The 21,441-nt window shown below is 36.3% G+C and overlaps 1 protein-coding gene across 1 annotated transcript in view; it reads right to left on the bottom strand.

The window, feature by feature from the left end:
- LOC136258253 (uncharacterized) overlaps nt 1-21,441 on the bottom strand; it is a 194,826-nt gene that overhangs the window by 38,866 nt on the left and 134,519 nt on the right. Inside the window, exon 10 of the mRNA XM_066051572.1 lies at nt 21,259-21,357. Coding sequence (XP_065907644.1) covers nt 21,259-21,357 — 99 coding nt within the window. The remainder of the gene's footprint in view (nt 1-21,258; nt 21,358-21,441) is intronic.

Here is a 21,441-nt window from a genome sequence, read left to right as displayed (position 1 = left end):
GACCAAAATGTTTGACCTCACTATGGAGGTTTCTTTTTATTGTGTCCTTAACTCGGGGAGTTTGCTAAGAGAGGTTCCCCTGTAGCAATTTTAGAGACAAATTTCCTCATTTTGTAAAGGCAGTGTGGAGCTTTGTATGCATGAAAATGTTGTTATTTTTCCTTCTGATAATAAACAGTGTGCTGTGTTCCGGCTTTGTGGGCCTCATCATCACACACTACAGTGTGCCTTGGTTTAAGTACACTTACCCCTGTTTACTGGAACGATGGTAGCATACTACTAGCTATAGCTACCTATACACATGTGATGCATGAGATTTCATATAGGCAAATGAAACTTGCTTGCCAGTTTAATGCTCAAAGCTTTTAATAGTACTAGTAGAGAGGCCTAGTGCAAAAATTGTGTCATTTGTATTAAAATTTCTGTATCAATTGTACTTCTAATGGCATTCATTTTTTTGATATGGTATCATCCTTTTGGTGCCCTTTGCAGCCATTTTTGTACTGAAATTCATTATTTTGTGTTTATCTCCCTATCCATCATTCATCTCTTGTTTCACTACTTTTCATCACTTGGATCCTTACTTCAGTTTTAAATTAAGACATTTTAAATAATAAAAATAGTTCACAGGTATACTGTTGCATAATTCTTCATTGCCTAGCTCATGGAGATCAGTCCAGTCCCATGAAGAAACTAACACACACACACACACACACACACACACACACACACACACACACACACACACACACACACACACACACACATACACACACACCAAAGCACATGCATTTCTGATCACTAATCATCAGTAAAATTTCATATGTGCCTCCAGTAAAATAGTTCATTACATGGTTTGCAGAGAATTCTTGACTATAGATACATTGTGTATTTATTCACTCCATGAAGGGAGTCATAGGCAAAGGGCACCATTATGTAGGAACCCAACAGTGCTTGTCTACTAGACAAATCTCCTGGGATAACTCGCCATAGCTAGCTCGCCATAGCTAACTTGCTGTAAAAAAGATATTTACACAAATTGGTCGTGCAATAAAAAACTCAGCTATACAACCTCTATAATCACAAATGCTGTGTATCTAGTTTCATGGCATGGTTCTCAGCCCCCATGCAGCATAGCTATGTACTTTGAACATTAACTTGTGCATTTTAAACTTAATAACTGCTATGTATACTGAGTGACCCTTCTGCAATATAGCCGCTGAGCAGTTGTCACATAGCAGAATGATAGGTAAACATTTTTTAAATGTAGCTGGCTATACTAAGTGGTATGGTTGCTAAGCCATAATTTATAGGCATATATTGCATGCATGCTTGCTTAGCAAAAACCTGAGAAAAACCCTGTAACCATTAAGGTAACCAATGGATAGCTATTCAAATAGTTTGGATGACTCAGCACCATTATACGTAGCTATACATAAAAAAATTCAAATGCACAATAGTTCTTATAATCATAGATCATAGTGTATATAATGCTTTAATCTTCAATGGTTTTAAATGGCTCTGTGCAGTGCAGTACAGCTGACTGCTCTATCAGAGTAGAATTGACTGCTCTATTCGACTATACTCAATTGACTGCTCTATTACAGCATCTCAATCTAAATTGCTAAAAATGAAAAGTTCATACAAGTATATAACAAGCATGCGGGAAGAAAAGTACTAATCAAGTTTAACTGGCATAAATGTTAAAACATATGTTACCAAATAAGGCAGGATTCAAGGGACTAGTAAGCTGTAAGAATGAGAATTTGTAGTAGTAGGAAAAGAATTTAAAAGGATACATTACTGAAGTAACTGCAACTGAGTCACTTGAAATGTTGCAGTTATGCTGGCATAATCTAAGGAATAATATATGTAGATGTGTGGGGATTAGGAATTATGCTGCAAAATTTTGAAGTTTCCCACCATAATATCAGGGAGGCATACATGTTGTTCTCACACTTCAGAGCTGTTCTCCAACAAGTTGTCAAGTTTGTTACGTAAGGTAAGGGAAATTTGAAGACACAGCTCAAGCTCAAGTCACTTGCACTGGACTCAGCATGCCAAACTCTAGTAAACAATACAAATAGGTACCATATATTAACTACCTGCATTGGTGTCTGTAGGCTTCTCAGTTGAAGAGAAATAAATGATTGTGTGAGTAACATTTTCAGAGCACTAGTTACTCGACGAGCAACACTAAGTACAAAAATGCTAGTTCAGTCTGTGTTTCTAATATAAATGCTTCCATACAAGTCCAAGAGACTTTCTGCTGGCAAAGAGGAGTAGGAGGGTCCTGGAGCATTGCATGATTCTCAAATCAAAAGCAGCTTCCCAGGTCACACTATGGCTCGCTTGCTTTATGTTGCTAAGTAGCCAGTTGGTAGGCACCTCAACCTTATTCAAAATGCCTGTCCACATTTTGTTGGAGCACGTGATTTTGCACTGTACTCTTGCTTGGATTTTATGTTGGGATGTCAGGTCTATATAGTGTGAGAAAAACCTTCTAGTTAACACTGTTTAACCTGTGGTTAAACTCGTAAAACAATTCCTGGTGCGTGCCCACAGCCAGTCTCAGCTTGCAGTGGGTACGCGCCTGGTTTAAACAAAGACTGAAAATAATAATTTTGTAATGATGTAACTTACTGAAAAAGTAAGTTACAAAATTACAGATTATATATAACAGTCACAAAACTCCTCCAGTTATATGTGCATAAGAATAGGATCTTCTGCAAAGTTACAGATGACACATAATATAGAAGCAAACTTTTGAGATTGGACTGTCTTTAAACCCTGCTCCTTAAATTGACTATTTTTGTAATTATTATGACACTGTAATCTAAGTAGGCCAGAAACAATCATGATTATGTATTTGATTACTTAGATAGCATAATTTTTACAGACACCAGAGAGCAACAGTATGTTCTTAACAGAACTCAAGTAGCTACATATCTAGGTTGTTGAGGCAAAACAAGCTTTAGTACTAACTACAAGTTCAAGTAGTTAATTACATTGTAAGGTAACAAAAATGTACTCATTTTGTTCAAATACACTATATAAAATATCTCTTTCCAGGAGTTAGATGTTATTTAATCACTCTAGCTAAAGTCAATACAGCCAAAGCTAATGTTTGTGGGTTTGCTACAGTAACAAATTAGATCATCGTAGTAGTTGTGGAAATTCTTTACTAGCATCTCATACAGAGGGGTTTTAAGAAGTTTCCAAAAGTTTGTAAAGGCTGAAAATTCATTTTAAAGAAATCAAAGGTTCAGATCTTTTATTGATGCTTTACAGCACAAGTGTTGAAGGTCCTACAGCCTGCTCAAAGACATTAGCTACAAAGACGTTAGCTACAGATCGAAATACTCTAATAGAGCAGTCAATTACCCTAATAGAACAGTCACATTTTCTATGGCATATAATTACTTAGTTTACCTATGCTAACATAGTAAAAATAGCCTAAAATCCTATTTCAGAATGTTCAAGACTTGAAATTTTTCCTGGGATATGCTATTAGAAACCAGAAATGGCATCCATGTCTGGTGTGTGCTTCAAACTTCACATTAAATTTGTTCCACCTCTTATAACTCTTTAGTCTGCTACTGATACTGTAGCAGCAGAAGCTCAGCCTATACCAATCAATTCCTAATATTTGTTGTATGTAAACTTTATAGATTTCATTCATGTAAATTGTCGCCAGGTTCAATCTCAGAATAAATAACCTTCAGAAAAAAATCATTGGGGAGTATGCCCCCAAACCCAGTTAGCTTCAGTGTGCATGTAACAAAAAAATTGAAAACCTGTCACCAAAAATTCTGGAACCACCTTGTCATCAGTGCTTCATCAGCTCATGTTATGAATACACACTGACATGGGATGTGATGATTTTACACTTGGTTGAATTTGTCGTGGCTTGTTGTGCAGCAAGTTATAATAACCAGAACAATCAGAATGGACTGTAATGGAACAGGATGTATATTCTTTGTATATCAAGACTGACTGTCACATGCTGTTTGTTTTGAAGATCAAATTACTAAGAGCAATCAGCTATTAAGCAGTCACTAAGTAACTATTTTAGTTGTATATTTAACAGTATTTTCTGTTCTTTATTTATTGTTGATTTCTCCTCCTGTATTAACTATATGTCATGCTGTGTTCACTGACACATTAGCTAATTATGCCAAAAATATACTTGGCCAGGACATAACTAGCTATTTAAATAGCCATATTTATTATTATACAGCTAAAGTTGATTATGCACATGCAGGGGATTAGATTTATCCCCAAACAATTACAATTCACAGTGAAGTATTTGGTTAAGTACATTAATGTCTAACAATAGTAATGTATGTCCTAAATTGAGTCCGGAAGTCATTTCATTCTCTTATTGGTCTGGAGGACTTGGACTGGGCACTACGAATGTGGAGAGGGCTTCACCTTTGCAGCAGTTTACAATAGCCCACCAAGCCCTAGCTTCATTACCTCTCGACAAAGGTTGCTGTAGAGAGCTTGGGGGAGAAGAGGTGAAAGGGCCCTTCCGCTTCACCCAGTCCACTTCACAGAGGCTCACTAGTTGAGAGAGCATCTAAAAAAACTATCCAAAATAAGTGGGAGGGTAGGAAGGGGAACACAGAGAGGCAACATGTTCGCTACAAATACTAAGCATGTACAAATAACTTGTACTTAATCAGCCTTACTCCAATTACAGCTCACAATCTGCCCACCTGCACCATAACCTTATTAACCTTGGTTGATACTACCTATTAACCTGCATTTAATGATAATGAATTCTTGTACTTGTGTTAATGCGTATGAAGTAATATAGGCCAATGAAGATATTGTAGTATGGTGGTGACACTGAATGTAACTGCAGTTAGTTTAAAGCAAGTTGAGATATCACTTAGATCCCCAATTTACAATTATACTGTAGCTGAGTGAATTATAACCACTGTACCTGTGCCATTGCTAAAAATGAATAATTATGATGTGGGAAGTCACACAATTATACAACTAGTGTACTATCAGGATATTTTGGCAGGAATTTATGTCATCTGATAGTTTGGCTACATGAAAACACTGCAACAGAGATACATACTGTATTTGATTGCACAAGCTGGTGATGGAAACATTGTAACAACTGCGTTGGCAAGAATTTGTGTCATCACAGACAGTGACAGACTTTATCAAATTTGCCAGAAAATTTTACATAAGCTGAGCATAAATTATGTGACAATGACTGCTTAGATGCAATATTTGATGAGCCAATTTTCAATGAAATTTACTCTGATTACAAGAAATTTTACACCACCATGAATTAATTCCAAATTACCTCTTGGAGCTCATATTTAGGAATGGTCCTATCATTCACACAAGCAACACAAGATGGAAGCTAGTAATTGCACCTGGAATACATAATATTATGCTACCATGGGAGAGTCAACTATTGCCACACAAAATAATGTATCTGGCAAAAAATGTGGAATTTGCCAAGTAAGCATCCTGCAACAATAGAACAGTTAATCCAGCACTAAGTCTAAAGGAGATCTCACTGGCTTAGTCTCAATAGTGTACGTAGCTTGTTACTGCACAGCACTGTGATCTATGTAATATGTTGGGACCATGCAAAATTTTCAACTGGCAAATCTAAGGATTGTTGCTTCAGTTGAAAGAAACATGATGAGCAAGGCATCAAAATGAACAAGACCACTCTAACTACATGGTAAAATACATTCACAAACCATAATCACTGAATATTTCACCAAGTACAGCCACCACTGAACTATTACAGATAATTTGCTAAATGTGCATACTGTGAGTGACGGATACTTAAATGAGTTCATCTCAGAATGAATTGTGCAACCCAAAACTGGCCTATTTGAGCCTATCAAAAAGTTGAATCTAGCTAATTTTCATCATTAGCATGAAAGTTACAAAAATGAGGCTTTGCACATTGAAATTTGCTAGCTCGCAAACTAGTGATAGCACAGGCTTGTACAAACATTTTAACTTTCAAAATGAATTAAAGTACAGCCTTGGTTCAGTTTCCTGCTCCATGGCTAATAAAAATGTCTCTCTAATGAGAACTAACAAATAAAAACTTCTTTAACTGCTGCAAATCCAAGCATTACCATGTGATGTGAACATCAACCAAGTATCAACTTGGATGTATGATGGCATAGTTTCCAACCAATCTGTCAATCGTCACACCATACCTGACACTATGGCACAGCTTACATAGTATATTCTTCTCCAATATTAAGCACACAAGTAATAAAATACTTGTGGATTTTGTTTGTGACATGTACTTTGATGAATCAATTAAGAAAGCAGAGCAATCTAGAAGAGGTAAAGGTGATGGTGTAAGTACAAGAATACTTCATTGTGATCAGCTCTGTCCAAATCAGTGGAAAAGGTACATATCAGTGGGAAAACAAGAATTGATTGAGATTCTAATTAAATAGTGGAATCAAGACCTTACTACAGAGGAACACTGTACCTAAGTATAGTCACTACCTTAAGTAGAGAATAAACATGTAATTTTACACTGAAGTAGTAAATTGTGCTGTTCACAAGAAGAAACTGACACCAGACTACAACTTCATGCTTTCCATGCTTCACAACGGAAAAATCGGTACACCATCATCATTCAAATGCCTGATACTGATGTAGCTGTAATTGCTTATTCAGTAGTACATGAAATAAATTTAATGATGCTCTTAACATACTAGTACTTATTTTAATATAGACAAAAAATAACTTTGACATCACATTAGTAGCTAACTATCCTCTCAAAAAAACACCTTGACTCTAAAAAAGTGAGCCCAAGAAAGTACAAGTTGCTGAATAATATAGCAAATGATCTAAAGATGTAATATTAAAATAAGTAAGGCCAAGAAATGTTGTTAGATTGCAAACAAGTTTTTGTTCATCACTAGTTAAGGGTATTTTATTTACATACAGTAAATATCATCAACCAATGCACAGTGGATTATACTCAGCTGCTAATGCAAAGTTAGTGTACAGTGTGTAGGCTTAATGTATAACCAGGTACTGATACATTAGAAGTGTAATTGGTTTGATTGACGCCTTTTGTAATATTAATGTTTATAATACACTACAACCATAACGCAGCCAATCAAACCAATTACACTTCTAATGTATAAGTACCTGGTTATACATTAAGCCTACAGACTGTAAACTAACTTTGCATTAGCAGCTGAGTATAATCCACTGTGCATTGCATGTCTTACCATTATAATTGATGATATTTAGGGAAATAAAACACTTATCTAGTTATAAACAAAACTTGTTTGCAATCTGACAATATTTCACATGGTTTGCACCAATTCCTTACCTTCCAGAGCATCTACTATACAAGTAATCTACAACTAAGCTACCCGCCTTTTTAGATAGTTTTAAACCAGAGTTGACTGTATCAGGCAAGCTCCAAAAGGGGTGGAGGTGGAGGAAGCAGGAGGGAAAGGTGCTGTTTGAAAAAATTAAAGGAGTAGGGATCAATTAGGTCAAGTTATAGGCCATTCCTGGCTAACATTAAAGTACATTTACAGCACAGATCGTAATTTAACACCACAGAGCTGTACAGCCACATACAGCCATCCCCAGGCTGGCCAGAGCTCTATTAGGGCCCCACAATGCTCGTACAGATTGCCACTGTACTTGGGAAAAGGAGCCAGCAAAAGCAGACTCAAGTCTACCTGATTTTGATAATGAAATTTGATAGTTTATTCATGTAGCTTTGTGTTGTTGATGAAAAACATCACTATGATAATTGCAATTAGGTCTGAGCCTACTATACTTATGAAATATGCTTTTGACAATTGCTCCAAAATTTCACCCATTATTAGTTGTATCTCATCATGCTCCAGAAATCATGCCCTTAGAAAATTGTATCTTGACTGTTCTATTTGAGTATCTTTTGTATCTGTGATAATTTCAACATCTGGACTGTTCTATTAGAGTATCTCAATCTTCAGCCACTCTTCCTTTTACAAGTGGCTGTAAATTTTACTGTGTTTATCTGTTTCACTAATGTAATCTAATCTGCATTTTTTGTGTAAATTGCACAGAGTTTCAGCTTCTCTGATACCTAGTGCACACAACCCTATTATACTGACATTATACTCAATGTTTTTGCCTACCTATTATGCCCCTAATTATGCTGGAATAATTGGTGCAGACCTAATTGTGACCGAATTTTGGAAAATCACCCATATGGGCGCATTTGACACCTAAAATATTTAATGAACAAACTACAAACTTTATAGTGCAAATCTATTTATTAATGGTTGTAACCCATTCTCAATACCTTAAATTACTTGAAATATTTTAAAAACTGTGCCCTGCTTTTATTAGCAACCCACTAAACATGAAAATTCCAATAATTTCACGCATGCCCATATGGGTGATTTTCCAAAATTCAGTCACAATTGAGATATAACATTAGCAGACGATTTATGGTGAAGTAAAGACTAAGCCAACCAAACTTCCTCCATCAGTTCATCATGAACAGTATGGTGAAATAATTTAGTTAAGCAGGTGTTGATATGTTGGCTGGCTATCAGACTAATCAAGAACACGTTTGGCCACGGACAGTAAACACTTACAAAGTGTTTAATCGTGTATCTGGACAGTGAATTATAATTCAAGGTTGGTCCCCAGCATAACTTGAGTGAAGAATGTATACATAGCTTTAGAGTGGCCACACACTCCACAGGTATAAACTTCTCTGATCAAAATATACCGATATACCGTGTTCTTACAAAGTGTGTGGGTATGTGAGAATTCCAATGTAGGTTGTTATCAATCACAACACTGTAACACTTTTGTGTGGCAACCTTAATGAGTGACAAACCACATGAGGCCTCAAAGAATTCCAGAGAGTAAAAATTGAATCACACCATATCATTCAATGTTCACTTTTGTTTGCTTTATGATCATGACACTTGCAATTCTTTTATTGATTATATCCAGGTTATATCATTCCATAATATTACTTTGTAACATAACTATGTACCATACAGGAAACAATACGCACAACTAGAATATTACACAATCCCATCATCACTTGTTACACTACACAGTACACTATTTAATAGTTCAAGATCCACACAGTACTAATAGTTATACAATGGGACTATGATTGTATGTAATTATTACATGTTGCACTATTTACATGTGAACACTACAAGGAGCAGCTGTAAGGACAACACTACATAATTAACTACTATGTAGCTACATGTTTGACTACAGTATTTATGTACACTTAGCTACACAACTCAAATTTAATATCCACTGTAAATATGGCTGCCATTCACATTAAATACACTGGAAAGCTTATTATTAGTATGTCTTTCCATTCATCAATGGTATGTAAGTAGTTATAGATATACATAATCTACTTAATACTAATGGAATATCATAATGGGAATTAAACATTGCTGATCCTGAAATTGCAAGAAAATGAATAATAGCCACATAACATCAGTATCTTCAACTATACCTTGAAGGGTAGATTTTACTCTAGACCAGCAATTTATTACTGGCAATATGACAACACGCTCAAGATTGTAAGTAAGGTCAATCAGCATGGGCAAGTCACTATATTTTGCAATCATTTCACAAAACTTCAAGTGAAGGCTGCTGTCACTTTGAATACTCAAATCAATAAGGTAAGCAGACTTATGCTCCAAAGCGCAATATTTGGTTACATGGATATATAGGTCTAACTCAAATATTTTCAAAAAAATTGCCTAAAATGCTTTCAGGAATTTTGCAAAATTTTTACCTATTCTGCTTTTCAGTGTTTCCATTATGCTTGCATTATGCTCTAATATTTCCTACAATTATCTTGGAACACTTTAATTAGTGAATGCTCTATTAGAGTATTTCACTACAAAGTAACTGGTCTACTATAGAGTATTGATCTAAGGAGCTATGTACTGTACAATGCATTTGAGTGCTCGTTACATCACTGCATGTGAAAAATGTATACTGATTGGCTGAACCTAGATTTTGAGCATATATTATATTCTGCCTGAAGGTGTGGAGTATATTAGAAAACAAGGCAGAGTATATGAGATTTATTACCCACCCAAAACAGCCTAAATAGAGTCTAAGTATAATTATACACCTGTTAGTGGAAGCAGCACACTGATACTTGTTGCAAGGATTTTAGCACTGTAGTTATTTCTTAGAGTAAGCTTCTACACTAGCTAAGCAAGCTATTGAATTCCATATGTAAAGTACCCATGTGTCAATGTGGTCTAGCTCATTACACTGTAAATCAGTGACATCAGTGACATCAATCCTGTTCACTATATACGTAAGCATATTTCAGTTATTAACACTTCACAAAGTATATACTTTTTATACAGTTACATACTTTTGAACAAAACAAGTAGTTACAAACTTTTGATGCTATGATGCTTATAGTAGAGTGGCTAAGCAAAAACAATGTTAATTTTTGATATATAAAAGTGCCAAACTTGGTACAATATTTGCCTAATTCATACCATACAGTGCCATTTAAAATTACCAATCATAATATGCTCAAAGAACTTCACAAATAAAAGTAATAGAAAATGTATTTAGGAAGCCATAAAAGCACTAAATAGTAATTGTTCTGAAACTTGCATCTATACAAACAAGCAAGGCTTGGTCATATCCAAAAGCTGATCAAGGGAAGTCATCCAGGTCATTAGCTTGCAATGTTAAGAAGCAGGGAGGGTCAATATACAAGAAGCCATAGGTATATAATATATCATTTCTATTAGTTTGTGCATGTACTTTTCACACTGCAATATTGGCTCTATTTGAAGTGTTTTAAAAAGTTTATTATACACGGTTTAAGTTTTTCTTTGATTATACTGTACGTACCTGTAAATTAGAAATACATTCAAGTTGTTTAGGGAAAAATAAAGGTTTTATTGCACTTCTTTGGTTTCCTGACCAGCCAGAAATGGGCTTATAGCCTAGTTTAAAAGTTTCCAAATAAGCCCTAAGGCAGTGATTTTGATGTGTGGCACTTTATCTCAAATGATATTGTATACCTTACTCAACTTCTACAAAAACTTGGCACTTTAATCAAAAAGTGAGCAATTTCATTGAAATTTGTTGCTTAGACACTCTACAATCGTAATGAAGACAGCTACTAGTAATTATAACACAATAATCTAGACCTCAGATTATGGTAAATGCAATACAGTGGAACCTGTCTATAATGGTCACCTTGGGACCAGATATATCTGGCCTTTATATACAGGTGGCTGTTATAGAGAAAACCTACATAAGATGGTCAGCAACATTTTAGTGGCTATGACCATTATAAATGAGTAATTATTATTAAGAGGCTCTCGCCAACCGCAATGCAGTAATATTTTAGTACTGAAAGGGCAAGGTGAGCTTGTATGAATGTTGGTTATAGCTATTGAATACGTTTAAGCAATGAAGCCTGATAGATTATATGTGACCGGATTTCACATAACAAGGCTTCCACACACACAAAATCAAACTTACCATTTTACCAGAAATGGATTGCTGGTCTAATACACTATCATATTTCACACTGTACTTCCTTCAGCACTGACAAGTCTGGTTTCTGTAGCAGCTTTCTTCCGACCCTGTCAAAGCCACGAGTGTGAGATTGGCACCATTAAATGGCCATGGCTCTGTGATAATGGTGTGTAGTGAGCTGGGACTTCACAGAGAGCTCGCCAATAGTGTGTGACCATAACACAGGTTCCACTGTATCATAAGCGGTTTGCTGGTAGACGTGAAAACTAATAGTTTTTTATTCATAAAAATCGATCGCGTAATTTTGACACAGGTTGGGTTTTGTGTCATATCTCCATGGTCTTTATCTCGATTCCTTTCAAACCACAAAAAAGCACTCCTACAATGGTTACCCATCTACATATCAATTTTCAACAAGGGGTTTACCCTGTAGGCGCGACAGACCTTCGACCTTATTTTACGCAAATAATTGGTCATACCTCCGTGAATGTTCATCGGATTCCTACCAAAGTTGGCACGGAGATCCGCCCTAATGAACCCTTTAAGTGTGCCAAATTTCAGCCCGATTCAAGTACGCATTCGTGTTTTATGACGGATTTTGCGAAGTGTGTGAAATGAAGATGAAGAAAAATACGAAGAAATTAAAACTTAGGGACCCGCCGATTATGCTGGAATAATTTTGAGCATAATAGGTACCTAAAAGCATTGAGCATAATGCCAGCATAATAGGTTAAATATTTGTACGATAGTATAAATTCTTGCTGGAAAATGACAATTGCAAAATAAGATCGATATACTCTAAGCTTAATAGAGTAGTCAGTAACTCTAATAGAACAATCATCAATCTGACGAGTATATCGATCTTTTCTCTTACATATGCAGCAGGAATTTATTATTTATGCTCCAGCCACTCATTTTTTTTCTATACAGTGTTAAACTAGTAGCAAAGCATATGAACTAAGGTATGAACATTGAGCATAATCGAGCATAATAGGTAAATATTGAGCATTAATTTAAGCATAATAGGTGAATTTTTTATTTTTTTATTTTTTAACTGCTTTTTAATGCAGGCAAGGAAGCATAGCATAATAGGTAAAATTATGAGCATAATCGGCGGGTCCCTATTAAAACGTAACTTTGTTTGGCCACTCCAATTGGTAATTATGTTTCTGGTCCACCGCCCGCATCCTTTTTTGGAGAATGTGAAATTTCAGAAATAGCTACATGGGTAAAATGCCCGCAAACAGCTTTTTGAAAAACCTGGATTTCAGAAACAAATATTGGGCTGCAACAACAATAAAGCCAACAAGTATGCTAAATCTAACTATTTAAGTGTCATAGTTATTTTATCTGAAAACCTGCAAGAAATGGGCAGAGTACATAGTACAGATCGATATACTCTAATAGAACAGTCAGTAAATTACAAAAATACTCTAATTGAGCAGTCACTTCATTGTTGCTTTGTTGCTGAATTCCACCCGCCCGCACCTAAAACTGATTTTCAAAGGACCAGAAACATAATTACCAATTGGAGAGGCCTTTGCTCATATCTCGGAAATGGCTGGAGCGATTTTCTTCAAATTTGGCATGTAGACTCCCTAACTGGCCGGCACTTCTGTAGCAAATTTGGTTCCAATCGGATTAGGTATCACAGAGCTACATAGGTATGAAAATTTCGTTTTCTTCCTTCCTGTTAATATACTCACGGTGTGGCATGCTGGCTTCTTGGGCCGCACGACACACTACCGTGTGTCTTGCTTTATAGAGAATTCTCATAGCGTAATAATTTGAAAAATATCTCATTCTTAGTGACTAAACTATTTCTTTGACAAATCAAGAAGACATTTATATACTTTCCTTAATTTCAGATTATTCCTGTAAACACCTGATAATAATTGAGTTAACAAAGCTTTGTGCATCAAAGCCTGGTTTTGTTGAAGTCATATATAACATAATTGAGCTTCTCTTTGTTGAGGTCTGCAATTATGTGCATTCGCGGTGCCAGGTCCAGTTTGCACTGTCCCATTGCTGAGGCACCGATTGCTGAGCAGGTTGCTGAGGCCCATATTTAAGATAATATGTTTTTGTTTATTATGTACTGTTTTATCTTGTCATAAAAAAAGTAACACCTCAAAAAAAATTTATATCTATACGAGTAAGAGCACATAGGGAGGGAGAGTGTCTAGCTATACTCAAAATCACTGCATATTTTGACAATGTAACACATTCACTGTGTAAACTATACCTCACTCACACTAACAGTTTAACATCAAAGTAATATGTCAAACTTGTAACTATTGCCCACAACACTGATATCGATAATGGACTAATTACTGCCCACAAAACTGATACCGATATTAGATCACGAGAGATCATGAGCGAGGACTCTACATGTGGAGTGGAGCAGAGCTAAGAAGAAAGAACGTTGAGACAGTCGTGCAAAAGGCTCAACCCAAAGGTACTCATAAGAAAAGTAAATGCTCTCAGTCCTCTGTGGAAGAGCCCAACAAAGCCAAGACAGTTTGTGAAGGCCCACATACTAAGAAGGTCCAGGAGGTCAAAACAGACACTGCAGTGGAACCCAATGTGAAGAAGGATGGACCAAACAATAAAACTTATAGGAGAAAAGCTCTGAATAGAAGTGAGAAGACTAGTGTTATCCATCATACGGGTGGTGTTCACAATACAACGCTCTTCATGCTTGCCATGATGAGAGTATGCAGCCAGTTTCCCCTTCCAAGTGAAGACCTGAAAGATTTCTGTGACTCTCTGCCAGTGAGTACTATTGAATTTTTAACTGAACACTTAAAGAGAACATTTGTAACATTAAGGTGCTGCCATTTCAGCAGCGTCTGCCGGATATCTTCAGTTTCAACTTAAATGGCATCACTACTGCAGCTATTTTAAACCATTTTCTTGTTGATTGTAACTGAATTGTCAATGGTAGGGTTGCATATCCTTCAGACTCAATAACAGTTGATGTGGTATCTGTCAGATCCGAATGGCACTGTCTTTCAATGAAGTACGCCAATCTGATGTTCAGGATTGCATTACAGATTCTGATGATGTGTATTGTCATCTTGGCAGAGCTGCAATTGCAAGCATGTTACACAATAGGTATTCTCAAATCAAAACTTGTGCCTTGACTGATAAACAAAAGTTATCTATACAAATATCTGTGTTACAGAAGATTAGTACATAGCAGCCAGAAGATAAAAGTAATGTTGTTGATTATCTTAAATTATTTTCCGTGCACTGAATTATTCTATTTTTAAAGGCAGTTGAAGAAAACTGCAACGATACAAATTTCAGAAAACATGGTTCTGAACTTTTAAAAACAGTACATGACACTGTTGTGAGCAATTCCAGTCTTCAAACCATGTTTGCTAATGCTGTGGTGAATAAAATATCCGATGCCAGTTTTGCTGGCTTTGATTCAGCATTAATTTCAAGAACTAACCCACTAAATTTACTACACTTGAGTTCAAGTGGATTCCTTTAAACAAAGAACAACAGCCAGTAAAGGAAGTGGAGCTTTAGCAGGGCAGAGTTTGAGAGACTTATCACTTAGTAACCACATTATAAACCTTAAAATCAAAATATAAAAAATTATTGCAATCAATGGAAGTTTAGAGAAGAGTGAATGTGCAAATGCAATACAGCACAATAGTGAATGGGGAAATACAGGTTACAAGGGTGACTGGGAAATAAATACAGTTAAAAGGGTAAATATTAAATACAATTACAAAGGAAAATAGACAAAACACAATTACTATGAATAGTTACTAAAAGTACTAAAGGTAAATCCATCTGAATACAAGTGTAAGTATAAGTAAGCCAAACAAAAATACAACATGCATGGACATTACATCTATGCTTTGCTGCTTGATCCATACTTCTTTTTCTCTAAGACAGACTCAGATAAATGAACAGGAACATCTTGGTATCCTTTTGAACCATCATGATAGCTAACAGAATGTTTTACTAAATGGGCGGCTTTTGCAATGGAATAATTTGTGGAGATCAGTTTACTCCCACTGGTGTACTGTGTTTAAACTGGCTAAACAAGGTCTCGACAGCACTACCAGACAGCCACACAGGGCTGATAAAGTCATCTGGGCAGCTTGTTTCAGTACTTTTTATTGCAGCACTATACACTGTCCCTACTCTAATGTAAAATTCCTATACTTGTAGGAAAAACGTTCGTGATAACTAATGGAACACTGGAATAGAAGTACAATAACAAAATCAGTATATATGCAATCCTAGACACATAGTATAATTATAATATCTATGATTAAAACCTCTGGATGAATCTGTGGAGCATTCACATCCAAACATGTATGTCATGCACAATTAATTTGTTTGGTCTTCCATCATAGTTTTCCAGGTGATCATGTGTACTCTTACATAATATAGCTGCTGTTCATGCAGAGCCTATACTTAGCCTACATTCTGTAATACAACTTACATACACTATTTGTTTATTTGCACAAGGTAGCTACTTGTATCATTGTTATGCAGTACCACTAAGATGTTTACATTTAATCTTTACAGGCATGGCTAATCACAGGTTACCATTAAAATCTGATAGCTACTTTGATTAATCTGTTACTGCTAGTGTGATACATGTAAATCTCTGTTACCCTAAAATGTCTTACAAGTTAGTAATCCATGCATATAATTATGGATTTAGATAAAGTAAATAAACTAGACAATACATATTTTAAAAATTAAGAAAAATAAGGAATAAGGATAGCTGAAAAAACCCATGAAATAAGAAGGAATTACTGGATTAAATTGACAAGGATAATGGTTACATCAAATAAATCCACAAATCCTTTGACACTAGCTAATGAAAATAAGGATTTGTGAGTTTATTCAGTGTATAGCCATAATACTTCTCTCAGTCTTTTTCAGTAATCCTTTTAATTTAATATATGTAGTATAATTTATTGCTTAATCCACTACAAATCTAACATGTACATAACAGTCTACTAGTACATGTGATACATGAGGTTAGTACTGATAAAACATTAACAAATTAGGCAGGACTGTGTGGGACTAGTAAAGGGCTAGTGGCCAAAGTTAAGCCAAGAGGAAGGTGAGTTTCTAGTTGTACAATACTGAAAGACTGAAATGACACATAGCATAATTTCATAACTAACTAACAATCACAAAACCACTGCATTTATATGTATTTCAACAATAGGAGCTTCTGCACAATTACGTATTTTCAAATGACATGCATTCGCAAACTTCAAATTGGAATTTTTCTAAACCTTGCTCTTGCTATTTGTAGTAATTATAACACTGTAATCTACATAGGCCTGAAACCTTATGACAATAACAACATCATTATTACAGTAATTTTAGAGACAACAGAATGCAACAATATGATGACAACTAAGTATGCACTGTAACTCAAGTACATGGATATAAAATGTGTTAAAAGCAAAATGACCTTCAGTAGCTAACTGCAAGTTAAAGCAACCCCGTGACAGAAACCCAGTGAATCATTTGCTTATTACTGTGCGTACTTTTCAACTACAACAACTGTAGATAACATCTAGCTTAGTAGCAAGTTTTATCCTGTTATTTGTGTGAAGCACAAAATTTAAAAAATTATTTTTGCATCTCACAAAATACTAAAATTGATATTTCTGTGAAGACAACAAATGTGCCTCCAGTTTCATGGTAGATCTAGCAATTGGATACTACAATGAACATCCCACAATGGTAGGGGGATTGATTTGTAAAAGTTGATTTTTTGGATTGTGGACCCTATGTTTGATCACATTTCTGTTATACGTTTTTGCAATTAAGCCATCTGAAAAATATGGTACATATATGCACAGTGTATGGTAGGGTCCGCAACGCAAAAAAAAATGATATCCTCTAATCAAGTACCTAACTATTGCCATGTGTTAGGCTAAGTGTAACTTAAATAACATCAGTGTGACAGCCAAGTTTGTCACTTTCTTCTGGTAGAAATGGTAGAAATGTCTTAAAATCATTTGTTTTTTTGCTGCAGTGGTTTAAAGGGTTCTTCGTATGCCACAATATCCAATCTCAACATTGTTCAAGTAGTTTATCATCAACTCAAAGTATTGGTGGTTTGATTTTATTGGTCAGTTTCTGGTGGCAACACTATCTGTGAACATTTTTGGCAGTAAACAAAATGTTTCTTCCTCTGGAGCACAGGACAATCAGAGCAGCAACTGCACCATGTGTCAGCAATGACCAGTACTAGGTAAAGTACCTGGATGTGGAGTATGGTTATATTTGAAGCTTGTCAGCCATCTGGCTGAGCCATCTATGTGCTGGAATTTGGCCAAAATGATGCGATTTTTGCAAACGAATATCAGAATGGTTGATAAATCAGTTAAACAGTCTCCAACAACAAGGATTTGAAACTGATAAACACCTAAAAGCACAGCTATCTCACCTAGTAAACAAATGGAGCAGTCCAATGCATGAAATAAGCACTCACATGATCAAAATTCAAACCACAGAAATAGCCATGAAACCACTTTCATTTTTGAAAAGGAACCTTGAAGTGCACTCCTTTTGTAAATATTTGTGTTAATTGTTAGTTCAGGCGTGGTCTGGGCCAGTGCAAGTGTGTCTTTTACTGTGATGGCATCATAAGGAGAGTATTAGACTGTTGGGCTAATCGAGATGCTAAACCTAATGCATATAAACTTGTTGTCATTTGATTTCCAGCAATTTGAAGATCATTGGAATAGATTATGGTTGATACACTGAGACTGATTACACTGTTACACTGGCTTACACTGATTTATCAACCATTCTGGCATTTGTTTGAAAAATTGTGTCGCTTTGGCCAAATTTCAGTTTATGCAGTATATGGCTTAGCCAGATGGCTAACAAGCTTCAATTATAACCATACTCTGCATCCAGGTTCTTTACATAGTACTGGTCACAGTGCAGTTTTTTCTCTGCTTGTCCTGTGCTCCACAGGAAGAAACATTTTGTTTGTTGCCAAAAGTAACACAGATCGTGCTGCCACCAAATAACATCAAACCACTGATACTTTGAGTTGATGATAGACTACTTGAACAGTGTTGGGAGTGAATATCATGGCATACGTAGACTACTTGAACAGTATTGAGAGTGAATATCGTGGCATACGAAGAACCCTACGAACCACTGCAACGAAAAATCACGTGATATTAAGACATTTGTGTCATTTCCACCAGAAGAAAATAATAAACTTGGCTGCCACACTGGAGTTATTCAAGTTACACTTAGCCTAACACATGACAATAGTTAAGTAGTTGATTGGAGGATATCAATTTTTTGCATTGTGGACCCTATGTATGGTACACCATACACCTACAAAATGTACAAAATGTCTTTCAGAAAAACCTCATTAGCAATATGGAAAATTCAATGAAAAAAGCAGTAGTGCTTACAAAAGCTAGCTAGTGCATGTTCATGATTGACTATTAGAAACTTTTGAGAAACTAATAAAGTATTGGAATATTCTACTATGCCTATTTTCCATGGCCAGTGATAATGATTGTCCCTCAATATAATGCAGCGGTATAGCACTGTGGTGCTTCTTTCTAGTATCTTTCAATTAAAAGAATGCACATAATGACATTAATCTTGGTAGCATACTGACAATCTACCACCTTGGCTACTTTATTTTGATTTTATCATACAGTATGATAGTACTATATGTGACTGGATTTTGGAAAAACGATCCAAATCGCACATTAGAAGTTCCGAGATAAACGGTTTTAAAGAATTGAAGCCAGCATAACTCTCCAAGGATAGCAAGCACGCGTATGAAATTTACACAAAAGATGCATCAATCTGTTACCTTTCAAGCCACTTCCAGTACTTGTAGCTGCTTGTACAGTTTCCCGCCAAATAAGATAGAAAATCTGAGCAGTTGGACGAGCGAAGTAGTATCACGAGTGCTCACAAAGGGGTGGAGGTTGGGGGGTGGCGGGGAGGGCAAAAGATAGACCTCAAAATGGAGGCAGACCACGATTGGAGTCCAGACACGAGATTACAGGGCTGTGCTGGCTCCTTAGTGGCTGATATGTAGCAAAATCAGCAGAGAACACGTCTGGCCAACATTATAAGGCTGTCCACCAGTAAACCACTGACTCTTGCCAAGCCAGGTCCTACACAAGGCCTGAAACCGCCATTTGAGCACTCCACACCACCCAGAAAAGACGTGTGTAAAAACCAGCCTCGTGTAGTTTGAGTAGTGCTGAGGGTCAAAACTTGTAGTACGATAGTGTAGCTATCCACTGGTGGTGTTAGTTTGATTTTGCCTGATGTGCGATTTGGATCGGTTCTGTGAAATCTGGTCACATATACTGTAATAGGGACCACAAAGGAGTAGGCATGGCTACGAAATAACGTCACCCAAAAACCAGCCTCAATTTTCCCTGACGATGATGAGGCAGTATCAGTTATGTAAAACTAAGCCCAAACAACCTTTCAGATCAACTCAAAACACTTTCAACAAGTTGCCAAGGAATTTTAAAGAATTATTTAATGGAATGTTCTACTGACTGCCTGACTGCCTGACTGACTGACTGACTGACTGACTGACTGACTGACTGACTGACTGACTGACTGACTGACTGACTGACTGACTGACTGACTGACTGACTGACTCACTCACTCACTCACTCACTCACTCACTCACTCACTCACTCACTCACTCACTCACTCACTGACTCGCTGACTGACTGACTGACTGACTGACTGACTGACTGACTGACTGACTGACTAACTGACTGACTGATTGACTGATGCCTTCAGACAAGCATAACTCGATAACGGCTAAGGCTATAGGCTTGATTTTTTCACTGTTCAACACAACTTTGGCCCGAGAGGTGTCTTTTGGCATACTGCAGTATGTACAATGCATTCTTCATGGACTTACCAGAGTCCTCCTTTGTGTCGCATTCATCTTTGCTGACAGTAAAGAGTGTCAATTTGGCAGTAGCACATGATGGCTTCCCTTTGTAATGGGAATCATCCTTATTTTTCATAGTGGCCATTTTGATTGCAAAGGTATTATTTAAACAGTTCTTGATTCATACTGGTTGAAAATAGTCGACAACGAAGCGTAATGGATACTTCACTTTTCAGATGATAATTGATATAACTGGGGCATGCAGCACCAGCCCTTTCTTTTGATATGCATGGATTGCAGAGATGCTTTTTGAAAAATTCTTGATTAAAAATGCTGCGTAACAGGTTGAACATTACTGAAAATGAAGCATAATGAATACTTCACTTTTCAGATGGCATAGCTGGGGCGCGCAGTGCAATTTCAGATGCGGTATGCGTGGGCTCACCAATCATAATAATTATTTACAAAAAAGTTAACAAACAAGTACACAAAAAATTGGAATTTTCAACTAGAATGGGGACCATAGCACATTGATAAAAAGTACTGAAACAAGCTGGAGTAGTGCACGATATCAAATCACAGTAAAGCAATAAGAAGTGTTATATGTATATCCCTATTATGCTCAATGCCATAATGGAGGAGCACAGTAGGGATATAACACTTCTTATTGTTTTACTGTGATTTAATATCGTGGGCTTGTTTCAGTACTTTTTATCAATGTGCTATGGTCCCTACTCTAGTTGAAAATTCCAATTTTTTGTGTACTTGTATACAATAAATACTACCCACAACCATGACATTACACAATTTCATCAACTCACATCTGTTCTGCACTCAATGTCTGCATTATATAGCAACAGGGTCTTTACAACGGGCTCATATCCTCCTTGACACGCAATATGTAATGGAGTGAAGTTTCTCTACAACAGAAAATACATACTCCAATGATGTTACATACTCCACTTACATAGGCTATATATCCTGCAGAATACACAGTTAACTTA

Source organism: Dysidea avara, chromosome 6, assembly GCF_963678975.1.
Source record: "Dysidea avara chromosome 6, odDysAvar1.4, whole genome shotgun sequence".
NCBI classification, from domain to species: Eukaryota; Metazoa; Porifera; class Demospongiae; order Dictyoceratida; family Dysideidae; genus Dysidea; species Dysidea avara.
The sequence above is the reverse complement of the archived record's forward strand: the minus strand, read 5'-3'. Positions and strand labels throughout refer to the sequence as shown.